Source organism: Hyaena hyaena, unplaced genomic scaffold (genome assembly GCF_003009895.1).
Source record: "Hyaena hyaena isolate Hyena2069 unplaced genomic scaffold, ASM300989v1 scaffold_44, whole genome shotgun sequence".
In the NCBI taxonomy this organism is placed as follows: domain Eukaryota; kingdom Metazoa; phylum Chordata; class Mammalia; order Carnivora; family Hyaenidae; genus Hyaena; species Hyaena hyaena.
The window spans coordinates 2,864,016-2,883,647 of record NW_024080676.1 but is presented as its reverse complement, the minus strand read 5'-3'; the positions used below and the strand labels follow the sequence as shown (position 1 = coordinate 2,883,647).

At 39.0% G+C, this 19,632-nt stretch overlaps 1 protein-coding gene across 2 annotated transcripts in view; it reads right to left on the bottom strand.

Annotated features, from left to right (window-relative positions):
• LOC120230589 (cytochrome P450 2C41-like) overlaps positions 1–17,350 on the bottom strand; it is a 36,572-nt gene extending 19,222 nt beyond the window's left edge. The window contains exons 1-5 of one of the 2 annotated variants that reach the window (XM_039230218.1): positions 16,765–17,350; positions 15,033–15,195; positions 14,729–14,878; positions 10,030–10,190; positions 7,391–7,567 (exon numbers count right to left, since the gene is read on the bottom strand). In XM_039230218.1, the coding sequence (XP_039086149.1) occupies positions 7,391–7,567; positions 10,030–10,190; positions 14,729–14,878; positions 15,033–15,195; positions 16,765–16,932 (819 nt within the window). In that variant the 5' untranslated portion in view covers positions 16,933–17,350. Of the gene's footprint in view, positions 1–7,390; positions 7,568–10,029; positions 10,191–14,728; positions 14,879–15,032; positions 15,196–15,843; positions 16,407–16,764 lie in introns of those variants that run through there. The other variant, XM_039230217.1, reaches the window with a different exon arrangement.
• Positions 17,351–19,632: the final 2,282 nt, after the last annotated feature.

Here is a 19,632-nt window from a genome sequence, read left to right as displayed (position 1 = left end):
TTTTCCCATTCTGTTGGTTGACTATTAGTTTTATGGATTGTTTCTTTTGCTGTGCAGAAGCTTTTAATCTTGATGAGGTCCCAATAGTTTATTTTTGCTCGTGTTTCCCTTGCTTTTGGGGATGTGTCAAGTAAGAAATTGCTGCGGTGGAGGTCAAGGAGGTTTTTTCCTCTTTTCTCCTCTAGGGTTTTGATGGTTTCCAGTCTCACGTTCAGGTCCTTTATCCATTTTGAGTTTATTTTGGTATAAGGTGTGAGAAAATGATCTACTTTCATTCTTCTGCATGTTGCTGTCCAGTACTCCCAGCACCATCTGTTAAAGAGGCTGTCTTTTTTCCATTGGATGTTCTTTCGTGCTTTGTCAAAGATTAGTTGGCTGTATACTTTTGGGTCCACTTCTGAGATCTCAATTCTGTTCCATTGGTCTATGTGTCTGTTTTTGTGTCAATACCATACTGTCTTGATGATGACAGCTTTGTAGTCGAGGCTAAAGTCTGGGAAGGTGATATCTCCCGTTTTGGTTTTATTTTTTAGTATTACTTTGGCTATTCAGGGTCCTTTGTGGTTTCATACAAATTTTAGGATAGTTTGTTCTAGTTTTGAGAAGTATGCTGGTGCAATTTTGATTGGGATTGCATTAAATGTGTAGATTGCTTTGGGTAGTAATGACATTTTAACTATATTTATTCTTCCAATCCATAAGCATGGAATGTTTTTCCATTTCTTTGTGTCTTCTTCAATCTCCTTCATAAGCTTTCTATAGTTTTCATCATACACATCTCATATCCTTGGTTAGGTTTATTCCTAGGTACTTTATGGTTTTTTGTGCAATTGTGAATGGGATCAGCTTCTTGATTTCTTTCTGTTGCTTCATTGTTGGTGTATAAAAATGCAACCGATTTCTGTACATTGATTTTGTACCGTGCAACTTGGCTGAATTCTTGGATCAGTTCTAGTAGGCTTCTGGTGGAGTCTGTCGGGTTTTCTATGTAGAGTGTCATGTCGTCTGCGAAAAGTGAAAGTTTGTCACTTTTCTTTGTCGATTTTGATGCCTTTGATTTCCTTTTGTTGTCTGATGGCTGATGCTAGGACTTCCAGCACAATGTTGAACAACAGTGGTGAGAGTGGACATACCTGTCATGTTCCTGGTCTCAAGGGGAAAGCTCTCAGTTTTTGCCCTTTGAGGATGATGTTAGCTGAGGGCTTCTCATAGATGGCTTTTATGATGTTTAAGTACCTTCTATCCCGACTTTCTCGAGGGTCTTTATTAAGAAGGGATGTTGTATTTTGTCAAATGTATTTTCTGCATCTATCGACAGGATCGTATGGTTTTTATCTTTTCTTTTGTTGATGTGATGTATCACATCGATTGATTTGCGAATATTGAACCAGCCCTGTAACCCAAGAATGAATCCCACTTGATCTTGGTGGATGATTCTTTTTATGTGCTGTTGGATTCAATTTGCAAGGATCTTGTTGAGGATTTTTGCATCCGTATTCATCAAGGATATTGGCCTGTAGTTCTCTTTTTTTGCTGGATCTCTGTCTGGCTTGGGAATCAGAGTGACACTGGCTTCATAAAATGAGTCTGGAAGTTTTCCTTCGATTTCTATTTTTTGGAATAACTTGAGAAGAATTGGTATTAATTCTGTTTTAAATGTCTATTAGAACTCCCCTGGGAAGCCATCAGGTCCAGGGCTCTTATTTGTTGGGAGATTTTTGATCACTGGTTAGATTTCTTCACTCGTTATGGGTCTGTTCAGGTTTTCTATTTCTTCCCGTGTGAATTTTGGTAGAGAGTGTGTGTTTAGGAATTTGTCCATTTCTTCTAAGTTGTCCAATTTGTTGGCATATAATTTTTCATAGTATTCCCTGATAATTGCTTGTATTTCTGAGGGGTTGGTTGTAATAAGTCGATTTTCATTAATGATTTTGTCTATTTGGGTGCTCTCTCTTTTCTTTTTGATAAGTCTGGCTAGAGGCTTCTCAATTTTGTTTATTTTTTCAAAAAACCAACTCTTGGTTTCATTGATCTGTTTAATTGTTTCTTTGGTCTCCATGTTGTTTATTTCTGCTCTGATTTTTACTATTTCTCTTCTTCTACTGGGTTTGGGGTGCTCTTGTTGCTCTGCCTCTAGTTCCTTTAGGCGAGTTGTTAGATTTTGCACATGTGCTTTCTCTAATTATTTGAAATAGGCCTGGAGTGCAATGTACTTTCCTCTTAGGACTGCCTTTGCCGCATCCCATGGATTTTGGATTGTTGTATTTTCATTTTCATTCGTTACCATATATTTTTTAATTTCTTCTCTAATTGCCTGATTGGCCCATTCATTCTTTAGTAGGGTGTTCTTTAACCTCCATGTTTTTGGAGGTTTTCCAGACTTCTTCCTGTGATTGATTTTAAGTTTCAAAGCATTATGATCTGAAAGTGTGCATAGTATGATCTCAATTCTTTTATATTTATTGAGGGCTGCTTTATGTCTCAGTATGTGATCTATCTTGGAGAATATGCCATGCACACTTGAGAAGAAAGTGAATTCCTTGGCCTCAGGAGGCAGAGTTCTAAATATATGTGTCAGATCCATCTGGTCCATCGCGTCATTCAAGTCCATTATTTCTTTAGTGATTTTCTGTCTGGTTGACCTATCCATTGCTGTAAGCAGAGTATTAAAGTCCCCTGCTATTAGCACATTCTTATCTATAAGCTTGTTTCTGTTACTGATTAATTGTTTTAAATATTTAGGTGCTCCCATATTCGCTGCGTAGACATTTATAATTGTTAGTGCTTCCTGTTGGATGGATCCTGTAATTATTATATAATGCCCTTCTTCATCCCTTGTTATTGTCTTTAATTTAAAGTCTAGTTTGTCTGATATAAGTATAGCTACTCCAGCTTTCTTTTGACTTCCCATAGCATGATAGATATTTCTCCATCCCCTTACTTTTAATCTGAAGGTATCTTCCAATCTAAAATGGGTCTCTTGTAGACAGCATATAGATGGATTTTGTTTTTTTAATCCATTCTGCTACCCTATGTTTTTTGATTGGAGCATTCAGCCCATTTACATTCAGTGTTATTATTGAAATATGTGGGTTTAGAGTCATTGTGCTCTTCGTGGGGTTCATGCTTGTGGTGTCTCTGGTGTCTTCGTTCCTTGCAATACTTCCCTTAGAGAGTCCCCTTCAGGATTTCTTGTAGGGCTGGCTTAGTGGTGACAAATTCTTTCATTTTTTGTTTATTTGGAAAGACTTTTATCTCTCCTTCTATTTTGAATGACCGGCTTGCTGGATAGAGGATTCGTGACTGCATATTTTTTATGTTCATCACATTGAAGATCTCCTGCCATTCCTTTCTGGCCTGCCAAGTTTCAGCAGATAGATCTGTCACCACTCTGATAGGTTTCCCTTTGTATGTTAGGGCCCTTTTCTCCCTAGCTGCTCTCAAAGTTCTCTCTTCGTCCTTATATTTTGCCATTTTCACTATGATATGTCGTGCAGAAGATCGATTCAAATTACGTCTTACGGGAGTCCTCCGAGCCTCTTGTATTTCAATGTTTACTTCCTTCCCCAGGTTGGGGAAGCTCTCTGCTATAATTTGTTCCTGGACTCCTTCAGCCCCTTTCCCTCTCTCTTCCTCTTCTGGGATTCTTATGATACGGATATTGTTGCGTTTGACTGTGTCACTGAGCTCTTGAATTCTTCTTTCATGTTCCTGGATCAGTTTGTCTTTTTTTGTCAGCTTCTTGTTTTTCTATAATGATGTCTTCTAAATCACTTATTCTCCTTTCTGCCTCTTCAATACGTGCATTGGACACCTCCAGTTTATTATGTATTTCATTTATCGCATTTTTAAATTCATCATGCCTATTTTTGTTCTCCATATTGTTTGTAACCATAGTTTCTTTGATGTCCTCTATGCTTTTTGCAAGCCCAGCGATTAATTTTACGATTATTGTTCTAAAATCTTGTTCAGTTATGCTGCTTATATCTGTTTTGAGCAGTTCATTAGCTGTCAATTCTTCTTGGAATTTCTTTGGAGGAGAGCTTTTTCGTTTCGTCATTTTAATTAGCTTTCTGTCTCTTGTTAGTTTTAAAGACTTGTTATGCTCTCTGTACCTGTGAGCACTGCTGTACCCAAGAAGACTCTTTGTCTGTTCAGGGCCTATCCTTTCAGAAAGTGTTCTTTGAATGTATCTCTTGGTCTCTCTTGTTGAGACCTTGGCTATTTTATTTTCCTACTCGTAGTGGTATTTGGGACTCTCCACCATGTGTACTTTGGCTTGTTTCTTGAGGTAGCCCTGGAGAAGAAAATATACAGACAAACACATAGGGAACAGAGGGACACAAATGCACAGCAAATCCAACAATCACACTAACCAAGAGGGAAAACTAAAAAGTAATGAGAAAAGACAGAGGAGGGAAGGCGAATGATAGAAAACAAAAATACATAAAAAAGTCATAAAGAAGCAAAGAAAAGGAAGAAGAAAACCGATAGAAAAAGATCAGCTTAAAGCATATATATAACCAGATTTCCCAGCTACAATTAAATAGCCGGGTGTATGCAGTGCTGGTTGAAGAGCATAGAGAAAGAGAGCGATGATAGGGCGGAGATGAGGCAAAATTGGAGATAGAATGAACAGGCAGAAGGGATAAGAAGCTTTTTTTCAAAGAGCTAAAGGGTGGAATATGGTTGGAGAGGCGAGAGAAAGATGGTGGTGTTATCCAGAGAAACTATCTAGTCCGATTACTCCTGAGAGGCTTTGTTATACCGCCATTAACAGTTCCGCTGGTGGCTGCTTCCCTGTTGCTGGGGGGTTGAATGGAGGGTGGGGGAAGTGTCGCAGCCTCAGATCCGCCGGGGTCAAGCAGCAGTACAACCCGAGTGCGTTTGGGGAATGTAGCAACTTCAGGTCCGTAGAGTCTGCGTCGCCTCACTACGCCGCCACCGCTTCAGCAAGCAACTTTTCGCTCACGCAGCCACCACTTCACCGGGTCGCAGCCGCTGCCACTTTAGTGGGCCGATGTTACGGGCGCCACTGCCGCTTCACCCGGCACCGCGACCACCTCCGCAGGTGTTGCTTCCCGTTCACTGGGCCACCGCCATCATGGATAGTGCCAGGCGCACGGCAGTTCAGTTTTTCCTGGCGCATTCTGGGACCAGGACACCTAGTTTAAAGTCAGCACCCCAGCCAAAGCTAAAAAACACTGTCTTTCCAAGCCGAGGTTTTTCTCTTCTCCAGGGACGGTTCTATGAACAATCTCAGCTTTTCTTTCCTTTCCCCTAGACTCGCGGCAGCTCGCCACCACTCACCGATTTATCATTCACCGCAGCTGCATGAAAGCCGGGTTCCCTCCCCTTCCTCCGTATCTCTGCGTCCTACCCGCTTTAATCTTGCCCAGTTCGCACTCACGCACATATGAGGTTTCCTTCCCAGTGTATTCTGTCTTTTTCTCTTCCGAAACTCCTGTGGCTCAGTGTCCTGTGACTTCAGGCCTTCTCAGTTTGAGAGATGAGTGCAGGCGAAATGTAGGGTGCTCCCTACTTCTCTGTCATCTTGCCTCCTGTCCCTGGCAATGGATATTTCTGATCACACTTATGGGGCTTCTTTTCAGGGTGATGAAAATGTCTGGTAATTGATTGCTTTGGTGGTTGCGCAACTCTGAAAATACACAACTCCTGAATTGTACTTGAAATGTGTGACGGGTATGATATGTGAATTATACTCTATGAAGATGTTAACAACAACAACAAAAAGGACTAAGTTAGAATTTAAATACTATGATGAAGTTCAGAGGAACAATGCACTTTTAAAACAAAGTATTAAGGAAATACTATTAGTTGAAATATGAGAGATGTCAGAGCCCTCATTAGCTCAGGATCAGTGGAAAGGATTCCTGGTATTAAGGAAATTCCACAAAATGTGTGTAAAAATTATTTTCATGTAGGTCCATTCTTCTGGGAAGATGTCCATACTTTTTAATCAGATTCTCAAATCAGATGACCACCAGAGAGATAATAATAATTGCCCTATAAGCAGAGAAAGAAGAGGGTGGAAGCAATTTGCTTCATCCCTCTTCCAGTTTCTTGAAACCATTCTGTGTTCTTCACTTCATTCCACCCAGAATACATGAACTGAGCAGTCTAGTTGATACCCATGGACAATTCTTTGACAGTCACCTTCATGCGCATCTTTGACTTCTTACTATTTTAGCTTACTAGCTAGTTTGCTGTTTCTCTCCAGAGTTACAAGGTGACTGGATAAAATAAAGATGGCCTCAGATGAAGAAAGGTATTTCCTTCTCTAGAATTAGCTCCTTACAATGCATTCTGGAATCAGTCTCTCCCCAGTTCAAAGAGGACTTTGTACCTACACAAGTGTCCTTATGGCATGTGCATTATTGTTGTCACATGATTTCCAACTTGATCCTACCTATCACTCATTCAGATTTATAGTCTAAATCTTTTACTCCTTGGTTAAACCTCTCAAATATCATATCTGTTCCTATTACTAAAACTTCCCATACAATCCCTACTTATCCTCTCCTCCAACTAAAACCAACCTCTATAGATCTCTGAGATGTGACCAAATGAACAACTTGATTTGATTTCAGGATCCTCTGTATTTCCATGGTCCAGACTGTCATCAAGCCAAAGTCAAAAGAAATGAATAATCTCACAGTTGGTCCTTGAGTCCCATTCTTATCATACAGATCATTCTATAGAACTCCCAGGGTAATTTTCTCCAATAATTATTTGCATTCCACTCTTGTGGCCAAATCAAAACTTGTCATGCCAACACTCAGGTTTACAGTTACCTGACAGACACCAACGTCCAACTCTGTATCCGTCCAAATTCATGTTTGGTTACACTCAGTGAAGACTTCTCTCTTCCATCCATGCAATCTCTTTGCCCATACACACCTCTAAACTTCTCATCATACCACTCTACCAATCTGAAATTCCCTCCCCTATTCCTTATTGCAAATATCTGAGGATCTACATCAACCCTCAGAACAAGCAAGAAGCCTAGCAAGGTTAAACCTTTCCCTCTCACTGTCTTACGTGCTGTGTGACATGATCATATCCACCTTCATTTTATGGCTCAGTATTTTGTCATTTCTAACCTGTTTGTATTTTCATTTCCTCTAAAGTGTACATTCTCTTTCTTTTCAGGTAGAAACCTAACAAACAGGTTCCGTGTATTCCAGTTATATAGCAATTCAACCTTAGATCTTCCATGATGCTCAATCCAGATCCATGCATACATAAGAACCTAAAGTGTTTGTCAAACATTTCTTGCCTGACCATTTAAACATCCCCAATAAGTACAGAATTGGTAAACCCCAAAAATGCAGGCAAACAAATAAATTACCAGTCACCAATATTTTACCTGTTCTATTTTGATCAAGAAATAATCAATGAAGTCCCGAGGATTGTTAATGTCCAAGGATTCTTGGTGTTCTTTCATTTTCTCCAAAATATAATTTTTTGTACGAGTAAAATTTTTAAATATTTTTCGATGACTTCCTGGGAGATAATCAATGAGAGCAGGGAAACTATTGTAGATCTTAAAGATAAAAAAAAATTAATTTATTAAATTGAAAACATTAAAGAAATGAGATGAAGAAAAAATGGTCTCTATCTTCTGGGGGGGCATTTTATATTGTACATATAAAGTAACTGTCTGATGTTCATAGAGATATTTAAGGGAGAAAACTCTGACCAGATGATGGAAGATAATAATTTCCTATGTGCATACATCAACCTTAAAAGGTTAAAGCATCTTTATATCAATTCTCTCATTTTTTACTTAAATTTTTTATTTTTTTAAATGAATTTGTTTTTTTAAGTTTATTTATTTTGAGAGAGAGAAAGGGGGGGGGGTCAGACAGAGAGGAAGAGAGAGAATCCCAAGCAGGCTCCGTGCTATCAGCACAAAGTCCAATGTGGGGCTCAATCTCATGAACCATGAGATCATGATCTGCGCTGAAATCAAAAGGTTGGATGCTCAACAGACTGAGCCACCAAGGCAAGCCTGTTTTTTAATTTTTAGAGAGAATGAGAGAGAGCATGAGCAGGGCAGAGGGAGAATAAAAGAGAGGAACTTTTTTTTTTTTAGTTTATTTTGAGAGTAAGTGCATGTGTGAGTGGGGGTAGAGGCAGAGAATGAGGAGAGAGAAAATTCCAAGCAGGCCCTGCATGCTGTCAACACAGATCCCAACACAGGATTCGATCCCATGACCCTGGGAACATGATCTTAGCCAAAATCAAGAGTTGGATGCTCAACTGACTCAGCCACCCAGGTGTCCCAATTCTCTCATTTTTAAAATATTAATTCCCCCACAACCTTGAAATACAGAATGACATGATTTACTATGATTCACATTTTATAGATGAAGACCAAGGTCAAGGGAGTTTGGGCAACCTGATATACAGCACAAAGCTGTGTTCCTCCTCAGTGTTCCCTGGTAGCATCTGTGGTCCCAAACTTTTTCTTTTCTTAAAGGAGATATTCTCTTCCTTCCTAAATTAGCATACTTCTGCTAAACAATGTGATAGAGAGGTCACTAAGTAAGTGGAGGACAAGCCTTGTGGCCAGTGGGAACCTTCCAGCAAGGACTTGCATGCCCATGGTGTGCTGTGGTCATGTTTCCAGGCAGTTACCAAAGTAGCTTGTGGAAACTGAGGTTTGAGGTTTAGTGGAAAAACCACCGGCCAGGGAACCAATGGACTTGAATTCCACCAGCTTCCTATTGGGACATTTGTCTTCCTGTCTGTGAATAAAGGTTTTGACTATCTTTCTCAGATGCACCTCCAGGACGCTTGCCTTGGGCAAGAGTTCGGTATTCAAAAGTTCACTAAGTATGACTGGTGAAAAAGGTGAACGTTTTAGCAAAACCCATGAGAATCAACTTGTCTGAACTCTAGAAAACCTAGCAATCAAGTGAATGCTGAATTAAGAAAAAGGCAACTTGAAAATGGTGGGAAAGCTTTGTGGAGTTTTTAATTTGTCCTTGTCCCACCTCTTTCCTCAGTTTGGCAGTGGTCTTAACAAGGGCAACGTCTTGTGTGGGACTCTAGTTTCTAATTCAAGAAAGACTAGAGCTGACCATCCTCACAGAAAATTTTGTTTCCTCTGTTGCAACTTCTCTGGGGCAATCTGAAGGACTCTTGCCTTTGTTTCATAGAACTTAGAAGTCAGGGTGGAAGGCAGTAGGTAGGTCTCAAAAACTCTGTAAGGCAAATGAATAACCCACAGCCTCCTGGGGCAAAGATTAGTTAAAGCATATGACACAGCACCAAAATCCTAGGAAGAAAAGCTGAGGAGAGAGTATCTTCTGGAAATTAGGGCATTCAAAAGCACCTATGTATACTGAGGAATTTAGAAATTTAAAGTTTAGAAAGCAGGACATAGGCTAAGAAAAGACCTCAGAAGACCCTAAGTTTTCACCTCTGGTTGATCTTGGCTCAGCGCAAGCTGAGAAAGAATTGAATACAGTCTGATGAAAGCATTGAAGGAGTATCCCAGCACAGAGCCAATCTGGAAGAGTTCCTTCCTCCCTCTCTCCCTTCCTTCCTCCCTCCCTTCCTCTTTCCCTCCAGTTCCCTCTCTCTCTCCCTCCTTTCCCCTTCCCTACCCCCCCTACCTCCTCTTTCTCCCTTATTTTCAGCTCCTCACATTCAATGAAACTTCCACCAAAGCGTTAGCTTAATACAAGCTAAGGGAACTGAGAATTCAGAGACCCCACATGACAAAGAAGAGACTTAGCAAAAAGAGTTCAGAAAAGTAACTAAATAAATATCTACAGCCTATAGAGAGCAAAAAACGCCCAACATAAACCCATAGCAAGCAAAACAAACCAAACAAGTCACAGGGAGGGAGAAGAATCTGAAATCCACAGTTACCACATTATAACATCCAAAATGTCTAGTTTTCATTCACTTCACAGCATGGTTCATACAGAATTTTGGACTTGTTGGACAAAACAGTATAAGTAGCTTCTCAGGGAGAGAGGATCTTGACTTCACCTGGATCCATGAGGAGCTCAAAATCTTGGAGTTTTCATTAAATCTTTCCAGGAGGCCAATTAAGATCTGATCTGTATAATCAAAACGATTCTGGAAAATAACGGAGCAGACCACATTGCAGGGAGCACAGCCCAGGACAAAAGTGGGGTCACAGGGTAAGGCTAAAGAATAGGAAAGATTAAAAAAAGAAGAATAGGAAAGATTTATTAAATACCATTAAAATATACATATAAAAGTCTTTGTTGTTGATAACAAATAAAGGGAATTTTAGAACCTCTAAAGCAATAGGTACCTATCAATCGCCTTATCAGTGAATATTTCAGTATGCTTAAAATCAACTTGTCACTTTTCCCTTAAAAGTGAAGCCCAGTCCATCCTTGTTTGTTTAATAATCATTTTTCCAAATACTCCATTTACATTACTACATTTGTTTACTTGATTTTGACCCAAGGGGACTACTACTTTGGAGAACAAAAGAAAAAAGTTAAAGAAGGCACTTGCTTCCTTCCTCGTTCCCTCTCTCTTCCTTCCTTTCTTTTACATTTTATTCAATGCAGGGCTTGAACCCATGACCCTGAGATCAAGACATGAATGAATACTTAACCGACTGAGCCCAGCAGATGCTCCAAGAAGCCACTTTTAAAAATACCTAATAGAGGTGTGTGGCAGTAGGTGGAGCATGCAAATGTTGATCTTGGGGTTATGTGTTCAAGCTCCACATTGGGTGTGGAGATTACTTAATAATAATAAAAACAGGGGCGCCTGGGTGGCATAGTCGGTTAAGCGTCCGACTTTCGCTTAGGTCATGATCTCGCGGTTTGTGGGTTCCAGCCCTGCGTTGGGCTCTGTGCTGACTGCCAGTTCAGAGCCTGGGGCCTATTTCAGAGTCTGTGTCTCCCTCTCTCTCTGACCCTCCCCTGCTCACGCTGTCTCTCTCTCTCCTAGAAATAAATAAAAATATTTTTTAAAAAATAATAATAAAAGTAAAAAAAAAAAACTTGAATCCAACAATTCAGGTTATGAATGAAGAATCAGACCTGTCTGGTAAGCTTGTAAACAATGAGCGCTCAATGTAGGAAGGAAGAAAATGGCTAAGGACCTGGAAACCTTTTATGTAGAATGAAGTTGAAGTGAATCGTGTAAAATCAGCAGAGGAAAAGATGAAAGGAAAGAAGATTATGGAAAAATTCAGATATTTGATGGAACAAAGATAAAAGAAGCAAAAAGCTATTCATGTTGTAGAAGAAAAACTAACACAAATGAATACAAATTAGACTACAGATTTGTCTGCCTAAAATAAAAGTAAAATAAGAAATCTTCATTTCAGGGAAGCCTGGGTGGCTCAGTTGGTTAAGCTCCTGACTTCGGCTCAGGTCACGATCTCCCGGTTTGTGAGCTCAAGCCCCACACTGGGCTGTGTGCTGAGAGCTCAGAGCCTGGAGCCTGCTTCATATTCTGTGTCTCCCTCTCTCTCTGCCCCTCCTCTGCTTGTGCTCTGTCTCTCTCTCTCTCAAAAATAAACATTAATAAAATTAAAAAAACCAAAAAGAAATCTTCATTTCAAAGAGAAGTCACAGATAAGGCAGACAAAAAAGATTAACTTGATAGAGTCCTGAGAAGCCTGGCTAGCTCATGAGATAAAGCTTCATGTTTGGCATGGAACCTAATTAAAAATATTTTTACATAAAATAAATGGCAGTAAATAGAGTCCTTTTATTTCCTTATTGCAATATAGAAAAGAATAATAATTTCCTTCCCTAGGAAATCACCAATAGTGTCCAGCAGGCCCCATATTAACTTGGACAGCCTGCCCTCTTGTGGAATTCTGCAATATTGCTATATACAGCCATAATAAGAAGCCCATATTGTTATAAATTTTTTAACTGGACTATCATATAAGTCAATTCTGTCATTTTACAGATAAATTAAAGCAGAGTAAAAGTTTCATTTTTTTAGTGGGAAATATTTAAATGAAATTCCTATAGTCAAATGATCAATAAACTTTATATGCAAAAGGCCCCCCAAATCACATCATCAATGTAATTAAGGTAAAACCAAAATAAAAAATGAGAAAGAAATGAGAAGGAATTAAAAAATAGGAAACATGTTTAGTTAACTGCCCCCAATCCAGAATCCTTTTCAGTTGAAACATACAAGGACAGTAAACTTTTAGAAAAACTTATTTTTAAGGAGGGAATAATTTAGGAAGTCCTTGAGATTTCCGTGTGTGTGTGTGTGTGTGTGTGTGTGTGTGTTTCGCAGCTAAAATTTGATTTATTTTTTTATAAATTTTTTAATGTTTTATTTATTTCTGAGAGAGAGAGAGGCAGCATGAGCAGGGGAGGCTCATAGAGAGAGGGAGACACAGAATCAGAAGCAGGCTCCAGGCTTTGAGCTGTCAGCACAGAGTCTGATTGGGGATTGAACCCACAGACAGTGAGATCATGACCTGAACCGAAGTTGGACCCTTAACCAACTGAGCCACCCAGGCACCCCTAAAATTTGGTTTTTAATCTTTCACTTTATTTGAAAGAGAGAACTAAAAAGAAGGGTAATTTGGAATCCAGACTGAAAATCAGATTCACCGAGACAAGCACTTCATAGGTCACTAAAGTTGGTCACTAGAGCTGGCAGGAGGGTGGGGTGGGGTAAATAGTCACCATAAAAGTTCTACCCCCAAATCTAATTATTTCAAAATGCACTTGGCACCGTTATTATTTAGATGGTGAGGTCAATAGACCAGGAGAAGATAGCAATTGAAAAGACAGTTTATTACTTGGAGTTCCCAAGAGGAGGAGCAATCACCCGAGAGGGAAGCACCAAGGTAGATCAGGAGGCAAAGGAATAGGGGGAAAGCATGGGCCAGAGCCTTTATTGGGGTTTTCATGGGAAGGAGTGGGCAAGGCAGGGCAGGTATGCTGAGTACATTTAGGATTAGATAGTTTGAATAATTGCAGAAGGCTCTGGGTATAGGGGTGTTCCCTAGTTCTTCAGTAACTGGCTCTGGGTTGATTTAGAGCAGGGAGAGTATTGGCTTGGTGTGTGAGAATTTGATAAAGGAAGCAGCTAGGAGTATGGTCCTAGGATAGGTTGATTTACAAATCAAAGACATGCTCAAAGACAAAATGTTTGCTATATCTAGCAATTCATTATCCTTGGGAGGGAAGGCTGTTTCCTGGTTCCGCAAGCCCGTAAGATGTCAACACATTACAAAATAGAGAAAATTATAAACATGATTAATAGAATAATAATGAGGGAGAGTAATATAAGGTAAGTTGAAAACAGAGCCAACTAATAAGGAAGGCAGGGTAAAGAGTTACTAATAATAGCTAAAATTTAAATCATTTTATAACTTGGTATTTGTGTTATTTTCAGGATTATGCTATAGCATATATTTCTTAACATATATTAAACAATACTACAATAAATAGGGAGCAAGCAACATTAAATAAATCTACCTGATAATTTAAAATTAATTGTTTACACTAGTACAGCTATTCTAGAAAAACAATATGGAGGTTCCTCAAAAAATAGAACTACTCTACGGTCCAGCAATTCCACTATTAGATATTTACCCAAAGGATACTAAAATACTAACTCAAAGAGATATATGCACCCCAATGCTTATAGCAGCATTACATGAAATAGTCAAATTATGGAAACAGACTAAGTGTCCACTGATGAATGGATAAAGAAGTGGTATATATATATATATATAACCAACGAAATATTACACAGCCATCAAAAAGAATGACATCTTGCCATTTGCTATGACATGGATGGAGCTTGAGTGTATTATGCTAAGAGATATAAGTGAAATCAGAGAAAGACAAATATCATATGATTTCACTCATATGTGGAATATCAGAAACGAAACAAATGAGCAAAGGGTGAAAAGAGAGAAAGGGAAACCAAGAAAGAGACTCTTTACAGAGAACAAACTGGTAATTACCAGCATAGAAATGGGGGAGATGTGTTTAATAGATGATGGGGATTAAGGAGGGTATTTGTGATGAGCACCGAGCAATGTATGAAAGTGTTCAATCACTCTACTGTACACTGAAACTAATATAACACTGTATGTTAACTAAATGGAATTTAAATTAAAAAATTGTTTTAAATAGCTGTTGACAGGGATATTACAACTAATGAGAGCTGCACTAAAGATGCCTGAGGAATTATAACCATAAAAAAGTTTCATTGTTGCCAGAAATGTAGACATTGGCGTAGGAAGAAACTCTCGGACATATCAATGAAGCTGACCAAACACATACAGACCAATGAAGTAAAAGCACTTGTCACTTGTTACATGTGCTCCATCAGGGGGTGATGAGGTCATTTCCATTGTGTACACTTGACAAGCATTCCCTGGTGACATGTTCTGAAATAGGTAATCCACATTTACATTATGGGAAAAACACTGTTTTAACTCTTTGGAAAAATGAGTCCCCAAACATTCCTCCTTCATGATGTAATGATTCGGAAATAAACAAATTTGGGACAGAATAGGATAAATGACCTTTTATATACACACTCTATGCAGTCATGAAAGGACACACATAACAAGCATAGATACACAAAAGCTCCCTTGGTTCTTTGCTGCACAACCTTTCTCTTCTACAAGAGGGCTGAAATGTTTCTAAAGACATTAGCATACAAAAGAACAGTCTGCCAAGGTCAGAGTTATAGAATAACCCACCGTTGGTTTTTCTCAACTCTTCTACCAGGTAGTAGGCTTCCTCTTGAACTCGGCTCTCAAGTTCACTCTTCCCCATCCCCAAATTCCGCAGGGTCAGGAGGGAGAAGCGGCGCATCTCCTTCCATGTCTTTCCATTGGTGAAAAGGACTCCTACCAGAGGGAAGAAATTGGGACAGATATCCTAGGCAAGGAGGAGGAAGCCTTGTGGATGGCCCAAGTTCTGCTGAGTTGCCCATTCAAATTCTTGTTTTCCATCCTTCCTACCCCCATAACAGGTGCTGAACATGCATACCAGAACACTTACCATGTCCGTTATTAACTCTTTCAGCTAATGGGAAACTTCCTCTTGCAGAAAACTGTTCTCCTAGATCAATCAGGGCTTCCTTTACTGCCTTATATCCATGCAGCACAACAGCAGGCTTCATGCCCAAATACAGAGTAAAAACTGGGCCATAGGTTTTTGAGAGCTGAGAAATCCAAAGAATATGTATTAATTACCCAAAGAGGTCACAACTTGGCTATATTTTGTGCATGACTCTTTTGTGTGTGCATGATTAAGCTTGATACCATCATCATATTGTTGATGTTTTTATTCTGCTGAACGTGGCTTCACCTATTTTGGGATTTTTTTGTATAAATAAGATTGTTACAGGGGCGCCTGGGTGGCTTAGTCGGTTAAGCGTCCGACTTTTGCTTAGGTCATGATCTCACGGTTCGTGGGTTCGAGCCCCGCGTCGGGCTCTGTGCTGACTGCCAGCTCTGAGCCTGGAGCCTGTTTCAGTCTGTGACTCCCTCTCTCTCTGACCCTCCCCTGCTCACGCTGTCTCTCTCTCTCTCCTAGAAATAAATAAAACATTAAAAAAAAAATAAACATTATAAATAAGATTGTTACAGCTGGCACAGAGAAAGGGCCTCTAATTTGACAGGCAATGACCCGGACTATTAGTACTCAGATTACAGCTAATCATCATATCAACACCTTGAGCTAGGTTTATTTACCCTGTTGTATAGATAGACAGAAGTTTAAAGACCTTCCTATATATTTCCAGTGTCTAATAACAAAACACCCAAATTTTAATCTTGCTTAGCAGTCCTGTGATGTCTGAGCAATTTACCAGTGCCCAGTGTCCACCTTGGGACCAATACCCAGGTGACGGTTTCAGGATCATCTGTAAAGTTCATCCTCTGGAGATTCTGACTTTGTAGCCATAATATGGATACTAGAAATGTATATTTAAAAAAAAAATCACTGCAGATGATGCCGAGGCACACCCCACTATGAGATCTGGTATTACTAATACAAAACGAGAGCAAGCATCAGAGAGGCAGTGTTAGGACATGAAGCATCTCATGGAAGGACAATTGCTTCTCTCCTGCAGCATTCATGGCGGACAGACAGCGGCTTTGTACATGTACCATTCAGCTGGTCCTGAGGATTTCTTTTTACTTTCATTTATTCATGCGAGTCCTAAACCCAAAACTACTTCCTTGACATCAGGTACAATTTGCTTCTTCAGAGTTCAATTTTCAGGACTATTCTGAACAAAACACACAGTTTATATAGTAGATGACTTCTCAAATGAAATCTTTAGTCACAAACCACCTCCCTTACCACTTACCTCCAGCCAGAAATCATACCAAATGGCTCTGAAACAAAGAAGGGCAGCAACATTCCTGGCTTTTGCCACTTGATTATTTTGATGCTACCACAGAATGACCTAAATATTTCTCTCTTCATAGAAAACATTATTATATTCCACTATTCTTTTTTTTTAAAGTGATGTCAACACCCAGTGTGGGGCTTAAACTCATGACCCTGAGATCAAGAGTCACACACTCTACTGACTGACCCAACCTGGCTCCCCTTATTCCACTGTTCTTGACAATACTCCACAAAGAGTATTCCTTTATAGACATATCTTGATGTTTTAATTTTAATATTGTATACTTTATTTTGATAACTATATTTTATTTAAACGTGGCTGTTTACCTACATACCCTTTGCAAACTGCTGGAGGAGCATTAAGCATACTTACATTGCATAAAGATTTGCCCATGTCCTTCACATCTACCTGTAGGATATTTCCAATAAAAGGGAGAGGATGAGGGCCAGGCGGGAGCTTCCCCTTCCCAGGATTCTGTTTCCAGAGAGAAAAGAGAAGCCAACAGGAGAGACAGAGCACCAGAACCACAAGTAGATCCATGGAAGTGTTCTCTTCTCAGACAACTGTGTGTTTGGAGACTAAAGCTTCTGTACACTCACTGCTAATTCCACATGTGATGCTTATAAGGTAACCAATCAGCTATATTTACTTTAATCTCTCTCTTGAAAGGACTTTGGCCCACTGATAAGGACAAAAGTATTGTGTATTTTACTCTTCTTTTGCTTCTAATACGCTGCCCTGGAGATTCTGTTCTAACAGGTCTGGGTCAGAGCCCAGGTAATGTTTTTCTTTTTCTTTTCTTTTCTTTTTTTTTTTTTTAAACACTCTAGATGGTTCCAGTTGAGAGCCAGTGAAGTAAATTATTTGATCACAAAAACTGCAAAACATTCTGGATTTTGATTAATGACCAGTTTGTGAATTTATGATTTAGGGGGAAATCCTTGTATATAAAAAAGTTTATCCTTTAATGCTTTATCAAGCACTCTAGCATATTTTGTCCTAGAAAATCAAAGCCTGCTGAAATATTTTAGTGTACTGTACTAACAACTATCTAAACATAAACTAGGTAACTTAACTTTCAACTCTCCAAACATGCATCAAGTAATTAATTGCTAAGTAAATTTATACAGTAAAACCTTAGTTTGTGAGCATAATTTGTTCTGGAAGTAATCCAAACCACTTGTATATGAAAGTGAATTTCCCCATAAGAAATAATGGAAACTCAGATGATTTATTCCATAATCCAAAAATATTCACACAAAAATAATTATAATACTAAAATATAATACAAAATAATAAAGAAAATATAAAATATAAAGACAATAAACAAATTAACCTGCACTTACCTTTGAAAACCTTCATGGCTGGTATGAGGGAAATAAGAGAAGAGGGTTATTATGTAGGACAACTTTCACCATGCCTAATGGAATCAATGATATCTATGGCTCAATGGAATCTTTTTCTTTTCATGAACACTTTAACAAGGAAGCTATCCAATGACGATTGCTTTTTCCTCCTTGAGAGAATTTCAGGGAACTGTGACATTGCATTGATGATCATCCACAATCCCACCGTGAGACAGAAAGAACCACTGGCTCATTTGTGATCATGTGATGTTCAGTGTCACATGCACAACTCATATTGCAAGATATCGCTTGTTTATCAAGTTAAAATTTATTAGAAATGTTTGTGCAGCTTGCGAATCACAGAAGAAATTACTCATAATCCAAGGTTTTACTGTATACGTTTACCATCAAACTCTTGTTCCCCCAAACATTGGAAAAAGGAATTTTAATTTTATTTTTACAAATGGAGAAAGGGAAATTTGAAGACAACAGGAGCCCCATTCAATGCTGCACCACTTACAAGTGACAAATGGGATTTGAACTGAGATCTTCTGATGCCCACTATGGCCATATGTGATACATATGTGATACACCACAGCCACCTCAACAATGACAGGAAAACAAAATCAAACCCCCAAAACATTAGTTCCTCGGTACGTACACCTCACTGACTGTTCACAAAATAATAGACTTCACTAAATAGAAGCCTTTATTTATTTGATTCCAAGATTAAAAGGACTTTAAGTTCTCAAGACAAAAAAACAAAATTAAAAAAAACAACAAAAAACCATAGGGATTCTCCCCTCATCATCACTGCAGAAGTAAAACTTGCTCAGGTAACTGAGAAAAGAGCCAATCTTAGAATTTAGGGAGCAAGACTTGAGAAGCTAGGGTTTCCCCCACCTCGTAGTCACCTCCAGACACAGCTGCTTCTGTTGCTTTTTGTGGCCTGGAATTGTTAGAAATATTGTTAGAATTAATGGAATGAAGTATGCATGGCAAGAAATGGAAGATTTTAAAACTAAAGGCATGGATTTACTGAATGGGAATGGGAAGCAGGGAATTCATTAAACAGATGCAGAGAACTGGGGCACTTGGGTGGCTCAGTTGGTAAAGCATGTGACTCTGAGCTCAGGGTTGTGAGACTGAGCCCCACATTGGGTGTAATTACTTAAAAATCATACCTTAAAAACAAACAAACAAACAAACAAACACCAAAAAACCTACAGAACTAGCACAACATTGCAGACCTGTAAGGATGACCTTCAGTGATCATGAGGATCCAGATATCAATGGAATAAGAGATGAACATTATCAGATCACTAACAGTGATGCTTCTACAAAAGATTGTTCTGCAAATATCGTATCTGTTCTAAACTGACTAGTGCAGACATTTCCAAGCTCTTTTACTAAAGAAAATTAAGTTTTACCAAGACCCCAGTCACACAACGTTTTACCCCTCATGTTTACAGAGATATTGACAATTTATGGAATTTTCACATCTATTGTCTCTTTTTTGATACACTCAGTCACCTTTGCCTAAGATAGAATTATTCCCATTTTAGAGCTGAGGCAGCCGGGCCTCAGGTCTTTAGCACCTTTTCCAAGGACACACAGACTGCAGGTGGCAGAGCTCAGGTCCCATACATACTGAGTGGTGCATGCTTCCATACAAGAAAAACACCCAGTGCAAGTTAAGTTTAGCCACGTTTATTGAATGTATACTGAGTATGATTCACTATTCCAGGACTTACCTTACTCAGTGACTTTTAAATAAACATTTGAGTCAATAATGGCAGCACAGGTTGATTAAAATAGGAGTCAGACAAGANCAGATATCAATGGAATAAGAGATGAACATTATCAGATCACTAACAGTGATGCTTCTACAAAA